The sequence below is a fragment of the Lissotriton helveticus genome, chromosome 4_1 (assembly GCF_964261635.1).
Source record: "Lissotriton helveticus chromosome 4_1, aLisHel1.1, whole genome shotgun sequence".
NCBI classification, from domain to species: domain Eukaryota; kingdom Metazoa; phylum Chordata; class Amphibia; order Caudata; family Salamandridae; genus Lissotriton; species Lissotriton helveticus.
The window spans coordinates 57,527,329-57,547,540 of NC_136063.1; the positions used below are offsets into that span (position 1 = coordinate 57,527,329).

The 20,212-nt window shown below is 44.8% G+C and overlaps 1 protein-coding gene across 1 annotated transcript in view; it reads right to left on the reverse strand.

Annotated features, from left to right (window-relative positions):
* The window catches only part of LOC144828315 (uromodulin-like), a 252,905-nt gene that overhangs the window by 108,797 nt on the left and 123,896 nt on the right, over window positions 1–20,212 (reverse strand). Inside the window, exon 3 of the mRNA XM_078686403.1 lies at window positions 12,763–12,920. Coding sequence (XP_078542529.1) covers window positions 12,763–12,920 — 158 coding nt within the window. The remainder of the gene's footprint in view (window positions 1–12,762; window positions 12,921–20,212) is intronic.

Below are 20,212 nucleotides of genomic sequence, written 5' to 3' on the forward strand. Positions count from 1 at the left end.
AATGAATTAGGATAAGTCAGAGATTCTGGATTTTTATTTTTTTCTCCTTTGGACGTAAATTGTCCATGGCCGGAGATCCTGGGAAATCCACCATCTTGGCAGAGGTGGTGAAAAATCCTAGCATAAAAATGGATACAAATGTATCTCTTAAGCCTAAGATATGGACCTTACCAGGAACTTTCTTTTCTTTACTGAAAACCCTCGAGGAGCCAATCAAGTTATTGCCTCTGGACACATGTAAATATTTAACCAATGCACTAATTAAAGCCAGATTGGAGTAAGATAATGTGCTGGATTAAGTGGATTCAGATAAAGTGCTTAACAGACTCCAACCGTGCAAAATGCAGCTGCTAAGCTTATGTTGAACATTCTTAAATGGCACTCCATTTAGAAAGTCATGGGGGCATTGCTCTGGCTCCCCATTACACAACAGGTTACATTTAAAGCCTTCGTGATTAACTTTAAAGCTCCTTAAAAAAGGTCCTATATATCTCTTCAGAAAAGAGTGATAGTCTATACTCTTCTTAGTATACTTAGTTCTGCTAAGCATCACTTATTATATATTTCCTGGGTCCATAACATTGGATTAGGTGGAAGATCCTTCTCCGCATGGGTCCATAGGCTCTGTAATGCTTTGCCAAAGCATCGTGGGACACAGAACTGGAATCAGCCTTCAGAAAAAGAATTAAGACTTGTCTCTTTGAAAACCTTAAATGAACACATTTTATTTTAATCATTTATTAATCTTCCCTCAGTATTCAAGGTCTGAATCACCCTCTTTTTGTGGTTGGTGGATCTCCAAATTTTCTTCCCACAAGAATCTCTCTAGTGGTTGACTATGTTGCCTTTCAACTTTATTCTTCAGAACTTCACTTCTTTCATTAATTTTGAGACCTTCTTAGCAAAGCCACATGCTCTTCCAATTGTTCAATTTAATCCATAGATTACTCAAGCCCATTTTCTGTCCAGGCAGTAAAGAGGCATATAAAAAAGAAATTCAGAACTGCATATGCCAGGCTTCTGAAGGAATTGGTACCAGATGACTTCTTGGTAATAGTTGCAACAAATATAAAATGTAATTTAACTCAGAGGGCTCGACATCTCTCCATCCTTTTGAAAGGAGGAGCACCAGCGGGGAAGTATTTAGTAAGTCTTGACAAACATCAGGAAGCACTGAGAAAGCTGCCTGTTTGTTGACAATGCTAAGCAAATATGACTATACCCTTTAGGACTCTGTGGGTCAAATTATGCAACATACCTAAGAGAGAACAGGGAAGTCAAAGAAGGAATTTTGACATCAAAACATATAATCGGTGTTGCAAGGAACCCTGCAAATCTAGCTATCGTAGATAGTTGCCATTGAATGTGTCTAAGGCGATGTTCATGCCATAGAGTAAAATCTTAATTCTGCAAAAGATGAGATGCTGGAGTTTTCATTTAGTGGTTCTTTACTTTTTGGCTCTCCAGTTCCTGAAGATATCCAGAGAATGAAGTCAGAGGCTGAGACTTTGAAGTCTGAGTCTTTGCAGACACAGAAGTATTTTCCATGAATATAATGTTGTTCCTTCAGAAAGGGTAAGCAATGCATGAGTTCCATTCAACTTTCTAGACACGACGACAGAATGGGTAAAAGTAACAACAACAGCATGCTTTCTAAAAAGCAAAGACTTTGCCTACAATAGTTAGTGGTCAACAGCTGTCCACTGATTCAGGTCTGGCTCCAATCAAGCAATGGCTCAATTAATCTGCCACCATGGAAGAGCACCTTGGTGGGAGGTAGTAAATATAACCATATTGTTGCATGGCAGCAAGTTATAAAAGACAATAGGGCATTGCATATTGTCAAAAATGGGTGTCAAATCAGGTTTTTAAGATTGCTGCGTGAGATTTCATTAAGGGGCTCAAATCCTGCAATGCTGGACCAGATCATTTTGGAGCCCACAAAACTCTTGAAGAAGCAATAGGTTCAGTGCTGAAACATCATTGGAAGAAAAAAGAATGTGCTCCAGACACCTTAATATTAAGAGGGTAGTTCTCAAACAAGACTTTCAACCCATTTTGGATTAGAAAAGTGCAAAAAAATGGCTGAGACAGACAAGAGTTCAGGAAATCTACCCACATCCTTAGTGTGGGGCAATTGAATGTGCAATCTAGATTTGAAAGATACTTCTTTTTATGTAAACATGTGGCATTTACAGATTATTCTGAAAATCACTACCAATACAGAGTCATTCCTTTTGGACTGAAGTCAGCTCTAAAGGTTGTGGCAGTAATACCAGCTTTGCTTCACAGAAAAGGAGTGTTCACTTTTTCCGTAACTGGATGACTGACAATTCAAGGTCTCTTCATGTGCCAATCTTCTTCCGTATTTACAGCTGACTGTAGATGTTCTTTACAAGCTGAGTCTAAATGTGAATGTAAAATAATCAACTTTAGTACCAACTCAAACAACTCTGCAAATGCTGCACTTAGGAGCAGACCTAGATGGGGAACTTTATATTCAGTTATAATTCTGAGCTTTCCTGTAAGCCAGCTACAGCCCTTCACAGGAAATATAGCTTTTGGGGGTGAGGCATTGTAGGTACATTCCAACATTAAATTCTTGCATGTACCACTTTTAACTACTAAGCAGCCTACTTTGTGGTCTAATGGACCTACGTAGGGGAGACTCATTTAATATATAAAAGTAGAGTCCTACTTGCCAGAAGGGAAATGTAGGCAGGTTCGCCTGCAGGTTTAAAGGCTGCAGGAGTCAGGCTACACAGGTAGGCCTGAAGCCATTATTTCATAGTTTGCATAGTGGATGACATGATGCCCATAGGAGACATTTAGATTTGCTTTCCATTCGATTATGTCTTGTGACAATAGCATGTGGCTTTATTGGACAGATAAGTAGTTTAATTAGGAGTTAGCCAAATCAAGTACATGTTATGGGTCAGAGCATATGCGCTGGTACAGCCTTGCCCGAGTTCGCACAGTTAAAAAACTAGCAATACCTGTCAGCAAAAAATAGGGGCATCCCAACACCTGGAAGAATAGGATTTATATAGACAAATAGGAATGGAGTCATAGATACTCTCTACGTTGTAAATCAAACCATCACAAATTAAAACTAATATTGAAGCACCAAATTCCCATCTTTAAATGTTTGTACTATTGAAAAGCCATTCAATCAAGCTGGTACCATCACACCAACAAGGACATGGAGTATAGTCCAGGTACATCCCAATTTGAAAGAAATGTCTGAATTTGGAGTACAGTCTGTTCCTAGACATGGTTTTTACCATCAAGTTCATCAGATAATTTCCATCAGATTGATCGTCATTAAAAGACAATGGACTGGATTTGTCTGATAGATCTGCAGGATGCTTACTTCCACATACCCATAACGGGGGTACCTAAGGATTGCGGTCAGAAGCGCTAATTCCCAGTGCACAGTATTAACATTCGGCATCAAGTTAACCCCATGTGTGTTCCCCAAATGTATGGTTGTTGTAGCTGCTCACCATGGACGTTATGGGAGATTTGTCTTTTCCTACCTTGATGAATATGGCTAATAAAGGATCAAAGCCAGTCGATGAAGAAGCAGGACTTGAAGGGTACATCTATGTTACTAAACAAATTACATTTCCAAATCTATCATCAAAATTCAGTTTCAACTCCTGAGCAGAGCTTTTCTTATTTAGGGGCTGTGGTTGAAGGAAAAGTGAGTTCTTCAGAGGCAAGATGATCATCTTGTAGTGTAGTTCCTGTATTCCCAATAGGCTCTGCGCATTGGAATAATATATCCTATATATTTGACGTAGGACTTATGTCTACCAGGTCGGTATTGAATATGTTAAACTTAATTGTGAGTGCCAGCTAGCTCAGAGGTCACTAGAAACTTTCACAAGAAGGGATTAGTTTCTGACAACCGCATAAACATGACAACTTTGTTTCCCCAAGATAAAACGGATCTTCAGAGTCGTGGAAACAATAGATAGATATTTTACTCAGTCATTTGTGCATGCTTCATTTCACCAGAGGTGCAGAGAAATAAAGAGGCAGGCGTTTTCAATAAAAGTATTTATTGAACAGTCTTCCTTCTCATGCAGAAGAAATGAACTGCTACAATCGTAATACTAGCTGTAAAGTATATTGCGTACATCAAGAAGAATATTATCAAATAATACTGTAAAAGCATGGCATGGTTTCTAAGCCATAAAATACATACATAAATAAATAAAGACTAAAAGTACTCAACTGGTGCTTCTAAAATACGGATACCCCGATGTACCTAACCTAAGTCTAGCACGAGGGAAGAAGTAAGTGTGGTGTAGCATAAGTTTGGTATTCTTTTGACAAGAATCTATCCAAGATTTCTCTTAGGGTCTAATCAGCTTCGTACCTTAATTTAGAATGAAGGAGGTCAGTCTCGGGAGTCGATTTCCCAACACCTCGCAAGGGGAGTTTGGAAACACTGGAGCTTGATTTCTCAGCAAGTGAAAAGACAGCGTCTCTGTCAGTGTGTCTGCTGGAGGGGCGGCTTCCTCGGCACTTGCTGTAGCAGGATGTGTCGGGCAAGTAGATAGTCGAACTACTCCAAACCACCGTGTGTTTGCTTGGACAAGTGTGGGCATATTTATACATGGAAGGTCCCGAGTTTGACGTAAAGGTGGACATAATAACGTCATCAAAGAGACTCAGTTCATTGAAAACTCCATGAGTTCTTGGACAAATCAATATTCAAGCAAGGGGAAGTCCCTAACTGCTGAAGAATAGTTTCCCAAGAAATTGTTGTGGATTTTCGGAACTAGTGGAAGTAGCCATGCCGTATTTGGAATGCATGGGCTATGTCTAAATATGGTTATGATGTCAATGCCTTTATAAGGTTATGGTGATTTATACCTTTATAAGGGCATGAATTGGGAAAATTACACTAGGGTCCTAAAATGCAATACAACAATCTATCTAAGACAAGTGCCATCTCCCAAACTGATAGCTTTGCAGCTCTCCTCTCAGTGTTATGGTATTTTTTGTGAGCTTTATATAGTGTCACCTGACCCACAAGAATGATTGCATGAGTACCAGGCTATTTCCCCCACCTTTTATATTTTTACACAGGGAGATGAAGTGATTTGCCCAGAATCACAGGACATTGAGTCAAGGATGAGATTCCAATTTGGTTCTCCAGTGCTAAAGTCAGCAGATCTGACTGCTTGGCCACTTTTAGATCCCCAACATCCCCTATGTCCATTGTCCTGCATACAAGGCTTCGCATGAGACTCCTGCAGCAGTGCATACCTAAAAGATCAATGGACACAAAAACAGGGACAAGTGGGAAGTCAAACATCAACAGACTCCCAGCTAGGCATTCTCTCTAATGGTGGGCACATGACCTAATCTGCTCCTAGGCATTCCCTTCCAGAAGGAAACCCTGTCACAATCAATTGACACAAATGCATGTCTCATAGGGTGCACAAGTGAGCTGGGACATCTGGCAGTGCAAGACCATTGGGAAGCCAAGGAGATGTCTTACCACATCAACTATCTAGAGATGAGGACAATCTGTCTGTCTCTCAAGGCTTCCTTTCTGTCTTTGGCAATGAAAACCATACTAATTCAGGTAGACAACACCAGCAGCATTCACAATAAAATAGGGAGGCACTGCGTTGAGTTCATTTTTGCTAAAAGGGCAAAAGAATTAGCTGTGGACTACAGCCAGAGATCTTACAATGATGGTAGTATAGATCCCTGATAATCTATGGCAAATGTCTAGATGTCCAGGCAGACTTCCTCAGTTGCTTCAATGAGGGAAATCCACATTCTGGATGATGAAGTTGTGAAACTTTTCTTCAAAGTGTGGGGAACTCCAGCTTTAAATCTTTTCACAATGGCTCAAAACACAAAATGCTAATAATATAAGTCCAGAAATCTACTGCTAGATCAGTGGATAATGCATTTTTGATCAGTTGGTCAAGAATAATACTGTAAGTCCCTCCTGCGAATGAGGTATTGAAAAAGCACAAAACTCAGACAAGGTTACTGTAACAGCATCATATTGGCTAAGCAATTGTGGGACTCACACATATATATGCAAAACTCATAATTGCCTAGATTCGGACAAACACGCTGATACAAATGTTGATCTAGCCATTATAAGAAATCTGCTAAGTTATCCACATTTCATTTTCAAAAAGACTCAATACCTGAGTACATTACTTCTGTAGGAGCTGTAGTATTTAATGAACTTTTAGCTTGATGCTCTATTATGATTAATGACTAAAAATGAATATCATAAACTGCAGGAGAAATTATTACTTACTTTTAGTCCTGGTTCTTTGCCATTGGAATCTTCATTGAAGTATTAGTGACCCACCCACTTACCCAGCTGGGTCATCATGTGCATTTGAAACAGCAACTACTACTTCTACAGCATCTTCTTTCACTATATGTACTGCATACGAGAACTAACCCTGAGACCTAACTGCCAGTGCAATGCATCATGGGGACTGGACATTCCTGGAGCTTTAAAGGGGCAGAAGTCTATTTCCATGTCTTCCCAATGTTAACCTATAAGGCTACAGTTCCCTTTCAGTGGGTGCTGCAATGTGGTTTTGAAACAGCCTTTATTGGACTCCCAACTGTTTATTTTCAAAAAAAATCTGGCCTAAGATAGGCTTCTAAAGGATGCTGGTCATCTTATAGATATGGATACAAGAATTCTGGGTGTATAATTCTATAGACAGATATTTAACATTAAGGGTTCTGGGTTTATGCAAGTAGCAGGGAATTATTCTAATGTTGATAGCTTTCAATTAAGATCTTATGATGCAGAATATATGTTCTGGGATCCCGCAAGTGGGACGAACTATTCAATGCATACGATTTTTGACAATTTTTCTAAAGAAATTGTCATGAACTTCACATCTTGAAGAGGCACACATGGGTAAACCTACTAAGCCTCAGAGGAATAATATGTAGTATACCCTATTCGAAGACAAGGATGAGTGTCTTTTACCACCCTCTACAACCATTTATGTTCATTCAGGTAAGGAATGTTAGGAGCCAGGCAACCCAGACAGAGTAACCCTTATCTACAGGGGGTGCATTGTGTGTAGATACAGAACCCCATCCTTGCCTGGAGAGAGAGAAGACACACAGTTTTAATTAATGCTTTACAGCAGCACTAAAAAGGGGATATGTGCTTTCTTTCCAATAAATTCCTCCAAAGATTCCCCTAAACGAGGTCTTCCATTCATTGGACAGCACTTGAATTCACCTGCAGGAGGGGCAAGTTTCTTACAGAAAGGAGTGATGCAGTAGTGCCCGGAGAAGAACATTGGGAGTGAGTGCTGTTCTCTGTACTTTCTGGTTCCAAAGAAGGACATTGGTCTAGGTCTGATGCTGGACTTCAGGGTTTTAAAATGTTACCTGTGAAGGAAAATGATGCTATCCCAGTTTCAATGGTTTTTGCTCTGAAAGTGGAAGACTGAATGGTGTCCCTCAAATTTCAGGATGCATACATCCACCTACAGCTCTGGCAGCTGTACAACAGATACCTGAACCTCATTGAAGGATCCACCCATGATGCTTCTATTTGGACTGATATCGGCCCCATGGTTTTCACCAAGTAAATGGTGATGGCACATCTGCACTCAGTTTTCCAGTAACCTGGGTGATTGGTTGCTCATGGTGGGCATGCTGCAGTTGATGCAGACCATCTGAGGGCAATGTATCTCTGCTGTTCGACTTAGGCTGTTCCATCAACCTTCCCAAGTCGCACCTACAGTGTTCTTAACACTGCCGTTCATAGGGACAGTAATCGTCTTAAAAGCTATATTGTATTTTATGTTCCTGTAAGATAAGAGGCATTTTGGATATGATTGCAATGTTTTTGAAGGACCGTGTGTTCCATCCCATGTTGTTGTTCGTCTGCTAGACCTGCTAGCTTCCTACTGGTGACCCAAGCATGCTGGCACATCAGAGCTTTCCAGTGGTGCTTCTGTCTGCAGTTGTTCCAACATGAGTCCCTCTGACGAACACCAAAATGGTCTCTCCAGATACTGTGTCAGATCATGTCTAGTGTTTGATGGGGGAGAACCAGCCCACCACTAGCAGTTGCCATAGCAGTGATGAATGCCTTCATATTAGGGTGGGGTGCGCACCTGGAGATTAAAGTCAGCCCTGCCTTCACATCGCTTGGTTCAGTTCTCCCTCGAGACCATAAAAGCACAAATAAATATTTAAATAAACATGGAGGCGTGGATTCCTATCTTACCTGCATGGAGGCTTTGCGTCTCTGGGCCTGAGTTAAGGTGGGTGCAACAGGCTGCTTTCTAACTATATGGCAGACTCCCTGAACATAAAAGGTGACATCCTAAGTCTTTGTCATCTTGCCAACCATGAGTGACATATACATCAGGAGGTGGTTCAGGACATCTTATTTCTCCACAGTTCTATGCCCTCTAATTACCATTGCAATCTTGAGGAATGTGTTTTCCACTTCATTATGTATTTCTCCTCAAACCATTGAGTCCTTCAATATTGAGGAAGCTGCTTTAGGGCAGGTTTCAAGGTATTCTGATTACTTTGGGCTGACAAAAGAAGATGTGGTATTCAGACCTTCTGAAACTCTTCTTGCATCCCCAGCTCTAGCTGCATTTCAGAGTGAGCCTGTTCTATCAGACAGAGGGGCGAGTCACCAAAATGCAGCACCTCCACCTCCATCCATGGAGATTGATAAGGGACTGCTGAGCTCATTTCAATTGATACTGGAGATGGTTGTTTTATTCATTTTGTTTGTCGCCCCTCCATAAAGTTAGCTAATGCAAGACAATGGACTAGTGTTGCTTGGTGTGCATATAAAAGGGTGGACTCTTCGAAGGTCCACATTTCTGAGGTTTTTGTTTTTTTACATGGGCCATGCACCCCACCATCCTTCTCTTTTGAAATGCAAATTGTTGGAGGATTATGTAAGAGACTATGTTTAACGTTTAAACTTTCACCATGCACTCTGCCCCAAAGGGACACTATTTTGGCTATGACATTTCTGATGGAGACTCTATATGAACTCTTACACAGCAGACAGTTTCAGTTTTTGACTCTGAAAACTGTGTGGCTGTCACATAAACCCAGTGTGGCATTGTGCATCAGTACACCTGTTACTTGTTGTCCCTTGGACAAGCTGCTTCTCAGCACTAAAGTGGCTACTTAATATTGGGCCGTCCATCAAACAAGCCACATTTTTTATCCATCTCATCCGTCAAAAGAGGACGAGAGTTTACACCAGCTGATCTTTGTAGGGTGGTCAGTTTCTAAAATGGACAAGATGAAGCCCCAGGGCTAGAAGATGATATACAGAGACCCCACCAACAAGCACGGATGAGGCATTGCCATCATCCACAAGAAAACCCTCCGATGCATGACCACCAAAGATGACTTCACACCAATCAAGGAACATCTTAACTTCTATATCTGAACTCACCTATAGGTAACCATCACAGAAACCATCTACACACCCTCGGGCCCCCACCCTGGCTTCTGCAAAACCAGCTCTGAGTTCATCTCCCCTCCAGCAACCAAATCCAAGCACCACATCCTTCTTGGAGACCTCAATTCCACCTTGACAGCCCACTACTTTCACCAACCTCCAGTAGAGCATGTGAAATATCAGTCACATACAGCTGGTCACTAACCCAACACACATTTCAAGATACTCACTGGACCCCATCTTCACAGCCCGCTACAGAGTCAATTTCAGCCACGTCTCCGAGCTAAAGTGCACTGACTACAGCAAAGTCCACTTCACCATCGCGGGTGCCCTGGGCTCCTCCACCAACCCCCTGACTACCCCACCACAACAGATGGAACAAAGCTACAGAAATACAGTATGCTACTGCCTTCAACACAACCAGGCCTCTCACCATCAGCAACCTGGAGGTGGGTGTCCTGAACTTCTCCAACTGGATCTTCAACTGTGCAGACACAGTCATACCCACAAAACCAGTCAATACCAGCATAACAAGCAAACATGCCAGCTGGTTCACCCTTGAACTTGATGGGCCAAACAGGAATGCAAGAATTAGAAATACGATGTTGATCCACCAGGAACCCCACTGTCCTTGACAACTTTAGAACATCCCTCAGCAAATACCACCATCACCTCAAAGAAACCAAGCAAGACTCCCTATCAATCAGAATCGAAGCAAGTGCCAACCTCACCAAGGAACTCTTCAGGATCATTAGAGAATTCTCATGCCATTCAGGCACCGAGAACATGATCCTCCCATCCAAAGCTCTCTGCAGCACCCTACCAGTCCACCTTCACAATAAAATAACCCACATTCACTGCAACTTCAACCACACAACTCACAGACATTGACCATTCCCTTACACCAACCGGCACCTCCGACCTTCACCTATTCACTGCATGGAAGTCACTTGCGCAACAGAACACCTCAGCCATCATGACCTCCACTCACTCCACAGCTCCCACGGACTGCTTCCACCGACAACATAAACCTAAATAAGTACTGCCCCATCTCGCTGCTCCATTATCCCACCAAGGTTTTCATGAAAGCTATCAACCGCCAGCTCACCTGATTCCTGTAAGGAAACAACCTCCCAATCCAGTTTTCGCCCAAACCAATGCACCAAGACCACCCTCATCACTTCCACCGATGACAGCAGAACCTTCCTCGACTGAGGAGAAACAGCTGCCCTGATCCTCCGCAACCTATCAGCAGCATTCAACACTGTCTCCCATCACACCCTCATCAGAAGACTCCAGCACATCAGCGCCCAGGTAGATCCCCTCAAATAGATTACCTTCTTTCTCACCGGACATACTCAGAGAATCCACCTAATGCCCTACACCTCTGAGCCCAAGATAATCCTCTGTGGTGTCCTCCAAAGCACCTCCCTCAGCCCAACCCTGTTCAAAACTGACATGACCCTATTGGCCGATGTCGTACACACCCAAAAGCTCAACAACATCTCTTATGTGGACGTCACCCAACTCATTCTCTTGCTCACGGAAAACCCAGCAACCACCAGAACCAAGTTCAGTAATGCGATGAAATACGTCGCAGACTGGATGAAGGCCAACTGACTAAAGCTGAACTTGGACAAGATGGAGGTACGTATCTTCGGGAGGAACAACTGACTGTGAGGTGACACCTGGTGGCCCACCAAACTCGGATCCACACCCACCTGGACCAACTTAGCTGGCAACCTCTGGATCATCCTGAATGGCAAACTCTCAATGCAGGACCAGGTCAACTCAGTATCCTCCTCCTGCTTCCACACCCTTCATAAGATCTTCAGCTGGATCCCCATCAACACCAGGAAAACAATCATGCAAGGCAGCCGGCTCAACTACAGAAATATATCAACACTAGACCCTCAACACAGCTCCTCAAATGTCCCACAACCATACAGAACACAGCAGCCAAACTCGTCCTCAACCTTACCAAATAGACCGGCATCACCCCCACCTCAATATCCTCTACTGGCTCCCTGTCCAGAAGATATTTATGTTCAAAATGTTAACCCATGCCGTCAAAGCCCTCCAAAACCAAGAACCTGCGTATTTCAACCACATCCTGACCTTCCGCCAACCCTCCAGACAACTGCCCTCTGCCTCCCCAGCTTTTGTCCACATACCCAGCATCCATAAAAAGCCACAGCAGTGGCCATTCCTTCTCCTATCTTGCCACCGAGTACTGGAACGACTTCCCCTTACACCTCCGAACTACACCTTCACTATCTGACTTCAAAAAAGGACTTAAAACCTAGCTCATCTACAAAGACCTGTGAAACATCAACATCTGGATACCCCCTCACATGGGGTGCTTAGCAGCACTTTACAAATACTGTTTGATTTGATTTGAAGATCAGATCTTTGATGGTTATGTGGGCAAGAATAGCAAGGCTTTCAAAAAGAGGAGTCCATTATGATGGATTGTCCTCTGCATTGCTATAAAAATGATCCACCAGAAGGAATTCAGGATCATTCCAATAGAGCAAATACTTCTACCCTAGCACTGCCCACATGAGTGCCCATAGCAGATATATGTTTCAGATTTTCCCTTCACATACACATTTACAAAGCATTACAGCTTGGACCGCATAGTGTGAACAGATTGCCATTTTGCTTGTTCAATGAATCAGGATTTCCTGGCCTTACTAGTTTTCGAGACCTACCTCCTAGGATGCTGCTCAGTATCTATTAAGAATGGGAGCAATATGTGGTAGAAGTATCCATAAGAATAAAAGTAACTTCCCTACGGTACCAATCTTCCTACCTATAGATTCCTCTCCATTGCGCCTACCTCCACAACCCAAAGCATTCTCATAGGCAACTGTTGAATAAAAAGGTTGTAAAGTATTTTCTATTATTCACTTTGAGTCATGCTGATCATGCATTATTATTGTCTCTTTTAAGACTGACCAACCACAGTAATTTTCCTTTGTATTTCATGTTTTTATATTGAGTAGAAGCAATATCGGATACCAATCATGAAAAACTACTGCCCGTAGAATCCTGGGATAACCCTACCTTGCCATTCCACATATTGCACAGTGCCTGTAGAAAATACTTCATATAAACATAATGGAAAGACACAAAACAGAACAAAGCAGAAAGAGAAAGTAAGGGCAAAAAAAAATCAGAGTAAACATATTTAACAAAAAGCAAGAGATCGACAATATTAATGGATGTATTGGTGGATTGGTGGAAATCATTCCTTTCTGCATTCAGCACTTTCCATGGGTACTTACCTAGAAAGAGGATGTAGCGCCGTGAGCCGGCTGGTCTGCATTGTCAAGTTATATGTACATGAGAAGTTGAACTTCAGGCTGCTGCTTATTATAATCCCACTTGCATCGTCAGGGGGAATATAGAGGACATTTGAATAAGTCACTGTCTTGTCATATATCTAAAACAGAAATTACAGCAATAGAGACACTAAAAATGACTGTTTAAAAAAATATAAGACAAACTCCTACATATGTTCCTATTTTCTTTTGTTATCACAATAAAAAGCCTGTCATTGAGTAAAAATAAAATTTTAAACAACTTTTAAGAAAATATATGAAATTTACAACCATTACAAATCAACTAACTAATCTAATTTACGAAAAGACCAACTTATGTAATGGCATTTAACCACTGCCCCAAGTCTGAAAGGAGGGCAAGACATATATATATATAGGAGAAGTGTGGCTCACTGGTTAGATGCGGCATACCCTGATGCAGAGGTCTGACCCGGGACTATGGTTCAATTCCCGACGCGGCAGGGTCTTGCGCTCAATGTCCACGGACTCGATAATTCTCGCCTCGGTGCCTACTCTAATCATGGGTCCCACTCTGCAACTCTGGGCATAGCTTGCTTAATCTCCACAACGGCCCCGAAAGCGCTGGGATGCCTGGCTTCACCTTGGGGGTGCCCAGTAGGGGGCATCTCACAGGGAAAGCCAGGAAGGGTTCCACAGCGGTATACAGCGCCAGGATGCCGGAAAGGTGATAGTGCGCTGTACAAGTATACATACATTTCACATTTACAATGAAAAAACCATAGGTTTCACACACGTTATAGCTAGGAATTAGTATTTAACAAACCATGCAAATTCATTGAAAAACCCCTAATTTTCACACGTTATAGTTAGCGGAACATTTCACTCATACAAAACCTTTGAAATTCCTCAGTTATAGTTAGCTCAGCTAACTATAACTTGCGCGCCCGCAATGCACTGCTGATGACGTCACATATAACATCACTCATGACATGGTCAGTGACATCACTCATGACATCACGGATGACATCTCAAATGACATCACTGATGACATCACTGGTGATATCATCCTTGTGAAAGAATGGCAGACCTAATGGAGTTTCATTTATATTTATTGTTTAATAAAAGTTAATTAAAAAAAACGACATACTTCATTTATTTTGTGGGGAAGGGGTATGACGGTCCACAATAAAAATAATGTTGAAATACTATAGTAAGATATTCAAGACTAGGATCTAACTAACTGATATAATAAATACAATGGTGAGAAACTACTAAAATGGCGGTGGACGGAGTACGTAATCAATTTTTGGCTCCTCGGCACTACCTTTCAAATAAATATATAAAAAATATGACTATTAATACTGTACAAAAGTACAGCACCGGATGAATCACACGAACCGGGAAAAGAAAGCGACAGATTTACTAACTGATATAAAGAAAGGTTTGCTTGTTGAACTTGAAGAAAAAAACTTGAACTTCGAAACGACGCTGAGCATGCGAAGAAAGTACAACTGCTACACCAAAAAAAGGAAAGCTTTACATACAAAAGGCAATACATTATCGCCGCTTTTATCGAAAGGAAACTGCCAAAAAAAAGCAGCGATAATGTGCTTGATAATATGCCCTTGTAACTTCCCATAGCAGCCCTGGTTCTGATCCTAACCTAGGCTGCTATGGTTATTCACAAGTACATATTATCAAGCCCATTATCTCCGCTTTATCGGAAGTTTCCTGCCAATAAATGCGACGATAATGTTTCGCCTTTTGTTGACAATATGGACCATTGCTCTTTTTTTTGACCAGTAAAAGTTAGATGCATATTATCAAGGACCGGTGTTAAAATTATCGCAGTTTTATTGGCAAGAAACTGCTGATAAAACGGCGATAATGAGCTTCATAATACGGCCTTGTTATTTCCCATAGAATCCCATGTTAGCACCAGAACATAGGCTTCTATGGGAATTAACAAGGACGTATTATCAAGCCCACCCTCCCAACATTAATAAAAAACTCCAGACAATGCAGATACCCAGAGCTGGAAGGTCATTTTACATATCACTGCCCCAGAAAGGTGGCAGTGTACGGGGAGAGAGCTCAAAACATATTTTTTTTTAAAAGACCCGAGGGGTGCCGCTCCCCGAGAATGCGGGGAGTAGGACCGTAACCCCCCCCGAATACTTCAAAATCAAACCATAGGAGTGCCGTTCCCCAGTGCTCGGGCACCTTACAAGCCCCCATTTTGCAGAAAAATTGCACCCGTAATTTACCCCCGGGACCTAATGAATAAAAATTTCCCCCGTAATTTACCCCCGGGACATAATGAATAAAACGTACTTCTACTTTTTTTCCTCACCTCTTCCACCGCGTACAAGTACTGCACGAGTACCCCGCCATTTTTCATTTTTATTTAAATACAAATTGAGCCTAAAGATTTATGTACCACCCCCTGACCAAGACTATAGGGTCAGAATGTTTCTACCCTGCCCCCTTTCCTTATTTCTCAACTTTGTTTTACTGTTTTCTTGTGACTCTGCTCTTCCGACAAACAACATGGCTGCCAACACTTCCTGGTTTGGAGTATTGACAGCCAATCAGCATGCAGCTCCTGCTTGTAATTGTAGGTATTTACATATGCTTACGCCGCGATTTTTCTTTAAAAATAATAAAATAAGAAATAGAGCCTAAACATCCATATACGACCCCCTAAGCAAGCCTAGAGGGTCAGAATATCTCTACCCTACCCCCATTCCTTATTTCTCAACTTTGTTTTACTGTTTGGTTTTCTTGTGACTCAGTTCTAGCGAGGCACAAGATGGCCACCAACACTTCCTGGTTTCGAGTGTTGACAGACAGTTCACAGCCAATCAGCATGCAGCTCGCGCTCGTAATTGAACAGATTTCAGTACACGTACTGAACTCCAACTCTAGATATCGCTATGATTTTACTTGCAGTTTTTTCAGAATCTACTGAAGGGATTTACACCATTTAACAAAAAGCACAATCTGCGAACAGAACTCTACCTCTCTGCCAAATTTCGTGTAATTCAGTTCAGCCGTTCGAGCTGTAGCCCTGGCTAAAGGTCCCTATGGAAAATTGCATGGGGAAAACAAGTTTTGGGACCCCCTTTTTTCTCAGCCCCCACTTGATAAATCACCCCCAAACTTTCAGGGAAGGAGCGGAAGCGATCAGGCCATTTTCTTAGAGAAATTCACGAAGATTCGTCTACCGGCGCCAAAGTTATTCCAAATATAATGATGTGGATTTGCTATGGAAACTAGGTCCTAACTATAACTACCTACTGGCGGTTGCCATTAGGTAGTTAGGACCTAGTTTCCATGGGAAATTAGGAAATCCACAACATTCTATTTGGAATACCTTAAGCACCGGTTGACAAATTTTTGCAAATGTATCCAAGAAGATGGGGCGCTTCGCTACGCTCCTATCCTGAAAGTTTCGGGGTGATTCGTCAAGCGAGGGCAGAGAAAAAAGGGGGTCCCAAAACGTGTTTTTTCGCATGCAATTTTCCATAGGGACTTTTAAGCGCGGCTACAGCCCGAACTGCTGAATGGAATTACACCAAATTTGGCAAAAAGGTGGAGTTTGGTTCACAGATCACGCTGTTTGTTAAATAGTGTAAATCTGTGAAGTAGTTCCTGAGAAAATTAAAAGTAAAATCATACATATATCTATGGGCGCTTAGTGTACGCGTATCATCCGAGGATCATGCGCGTACCATTACGAGCACAAGCTGCATGCTAATTGGCTGTCAACTGTCTATCAACACTCCAAACCAGAAAGTGTTGGCAGCCATCTTGTGTCTCGGTAGAACCAAGGCACAAGAAAACTGAAAAAGAAGTGCACAAAATATGCAAAGGGGGAAGGGTAGAAACACCCTGACCCCCTAGGCCTGTTCAGGGGGTCCCACAAAGACCCTAAGGCCAATTAATATTATATTTTAAATCACGGAATGCAAGTGGAGAAGTGTGGCTCACTGGTTAGAGGAGGCAGACCCTGAAGCAGAGGTCAGTCCTGGGACCAGGGTTCAATTCCCGACGCGGCAGGGTCTTGAACCCAAAGTCCACGGACTTGATAATTCTTGCTTCGGTGCCTACTCGAATCACGGGTTCACACTCTGCAACTCTGGGCAATAGCTTGTTTAATCTCCACTACGCCCCCCCCACAGCGGGATGCCTGCCTTTCACCTTGGGGATGCCCAGTAGGGGTTATCTCATGGGGAAAAAGCCAGGACGGGTTCCCAAAGCAAGCGCCTTGAGACCTTGCGGTGATAAGGCGCTATATAAGATCCTTTGACATGACATGATATGACAAGTAAGATATGCGTATTACGTGAGGAAAAAAAACAAAGCCTGTTTTTTTTTTAATTAGCCCCCAGGGGCGCCAAATCCCGGGGGCAATGTATTTAATTATAATGCTGCCCAGAGGAGACGGCCACCCCCCGGGTCTTTAATTTTATTTATTCGGGGGGCTCACTGCCCCCCGCAGCCCCGGGGACCACCACCCCCCGGGCTTTTTTTTTTAATTAAAAAAACCCGTGAGAGGGAGCTCAAGCACCCCCACACGCCCCGGGACCGCCACTTCGCCGGGGCACAACATTTTTAAATTGGGGGTCTGTGACGTACCCCCCAGCCCTGGGGACCACCACGCCCCGGGGCTTTTAAATGTGAGGAGGAGGGCCGCATGGCCCCCTCCTGGACCCTTGTGGTGGCCCTGGGGACCGCCACCCCCCGGCTACAGCAGTGTCCCGGGGTGCCTACCCCGGGACATCGTAGTATGCTATGGTAGGGCGGAAAAGCAATGCCGGCGAGTCGGCAGGGAATGTGGGGGGATTGGGGACCCCCCACGGTCCCCAACAAAGAGGGCCAGCCCCGGGGGATGGGGTCCCTAGGGTAGAAGTGGCCCGGGAGGGGGGCTGCTCGATCGCAGCTGGCGGGTGGGCGTGTAGAAAGTGAGGCGGTTGTTGAGGTACTTGGGGCCCAGGTCGTGGAGAGCCTTGTGTGCGTGGGTGAGGAGTCTGAATGTGACCTCTTGCTGACGGGGAGCCAGTGCAGGTCTCTCAGGTAGACGGAGATGTGGTTGTGGCGGGGGATGTCCAGGACGAGTCGTGCGGAGGCGTTCTGTATGCGCTGGAGTCTTTTCTGTAGTTTGACAGTGGTTCCCGTAGTCCAGTCGGCTGGTGACGAGCGCCTGGGTGACCGTCTTCCTGGTTTCAGTTGGGATCCATCTGAAAATCTTACAGAGCATGCGCAAGGTGTTGAAGCAGGATGACGAGACGGCGTTGATTTGTCTGGTCATCAAGAGGGAGGCGTCCAGGATGAAGCCCAGGTTTCGTGCGTGGTCCGTTGGCTTGGGGGTGGTGCCTAGGGCAGGGGGCCACCAGGAGTCATCCCAGGCGGAGGGGGATGATCCCAGGATGAGGACTTCCGTCTTCTCTGAGTTCAGTTTCAGGAGGCTGTTCTTCATCCACTCGGCGACGTCTTTCATTCCTTCGTGTAGGCTGGCTCTGGCGGAGGTGGGGTCGTTGGTGAGGTAGAGGATCAGCTGGGTGTCGTCGGCATAGGAGATGTGTTGGCGTGCGATGGCTGCGAGGGGGCTCATGTAGACATTGAAGAGGGTGGGGCTGAGTGAGGATCCTTGTGGTACGCCGCAGATGACTTCGGTGGCCTCGGATCTGAACGGGGGGAGGCGGACTCTCTGGGTTCTTCCGGAGAGGAACGAGATGATCCACCCCAGCGCCATCTCTTGGATTCCGATGTTGCTGAGGCGCTGTATTAGGGTGCGGAGAGTGTTGAACGCTGCAGAGAGGTCCAGGAGGATGAGGGCAGCTGCTTCCCCGTTGTCGAGCAGGGATCTGATGTCGTCGGTGGCTGCGATGACGGCGGTCTCGGTGCTGTGGTTGGCTCGGAAACCAGACTGTGAGGGGTTGAGGAATCCGATCATCTCGAAGAAGGCGGCAAGCTGTTTGTTGACGGTCTTCTCAATGACTTTGGCAGGAAAAGGGAGGAGCGAGATGGGGCGGACATTCTTGAGGTTGGTGAGGTCCGCTGTCGGTTTCTTCAGGAGGGCGCTGTGCTCGGCATGCTTCCAGCTCTTCAGGAAGGTGGCGGTATTGAAGGAGATGTTGATGATGTCCCGGAGTTGGGGTGCGATGATGGAGTCGGCCTTGTTGAAGACGTGGTGGGGGCAGGGGTCGGCTGGAGATCCGGAGTGGATGGTGTTCATCGTGCGGGTGGTGTCTTTGGTGCTGGAGGGCGTTGGTTCGGTGGTTGGGTGCGTGGTTGGTGCGCCGAAGCTGTTGTGTATGTCAGCGATCTTGCGGTGGAAGAATGAGGCGAGTGAGTCGCAGAGGTCTTGCGAGGGTGTGATGTCGTTGTTTCCGGCGCTGGGGTTGGAGAGCTCTTTAACAATGCTGAAGATTTCCTTGCTGTTTTGGGAGTTGTTGTCCAGTCGTTCTTTGAATGTTGTCCTGTTGGTGGTGCAGATCAGCTGGTGGTGTGTGCGGGATGGCGTTCTTGGGGGCGGTCATGTTTTCTGTAGTCTGGTCGTGGCGCCAGGCTTTTACCAGGGTGCGGCAGTCTTTCTTGGATGTTTTGAGTTCGTCAGTGAACCACAAGGCTTCCTTACTGCCGGGTCTGCTGGGAGGGTTCTTCAGTGGTGCGAGGTCGTCGGCTCAGTCGGTGAGCCACTGAGTGAAGATGCAGGCTGCTTCGTTGGGGTCCGTTGTGCTGGCGGGAGGGTTCTGGCAGAGGGAGGTGGTGAGCTGGTCGGCGGTGATCTTGCTCCAGCTCCTGCGGGGAACCTGTTGCGGGTGGTGGTGGGTCGTGGTTCTCCTGAAGCTGAAGTGGACGCAGCTGTGATCAGTCCAGTGTAGTCTGGTGGTGTGGCTGAAGGAGGTGTGCTTGCTGGAGTAGAAGATGGGGTCAAGCGTGTGACCGGCGTAGTGGGTGGGGGTGTTCAACAGTTGCTTGAGTCCGAGGTTGGCGAGGTTGTCCAGCAGGGTGGTGGTGTTGCTGTCCTTGTTGTTCTCCAGGTGGAAGTTGAGGTCCCCTAGGAGGATGTAGTCGGAGGAGGTGAGGGCGGGCGGGCTGATGAAGTCTGCGATGGCTTCACTGAATTGTGTGCGTGGTCCCGGGGGTCTATAGATGAGAGTGCCTCTGAGGGTGGTCTTGTAGTCGGTGTGTATCTAGAAGTGTAGGTGCTCGGCGGCGGTGAGGGTGTCTTCGGAGTTGTTTGTGATGCGGATGGTGTTCCTGTGGATGATGGCGATGCCTCCTCCGGTCTGGTTGACGCGATCCCTCTGGGTGATCTTGTATCCGTTCGGGATGTCTATGGCGATGTCGGGCGCTGAGGAGGCGTTCATCTAGGTTTCTGTGAGGAAGGCGACGTCTGGTGATGTTGTGTCGAGGAGGTTCC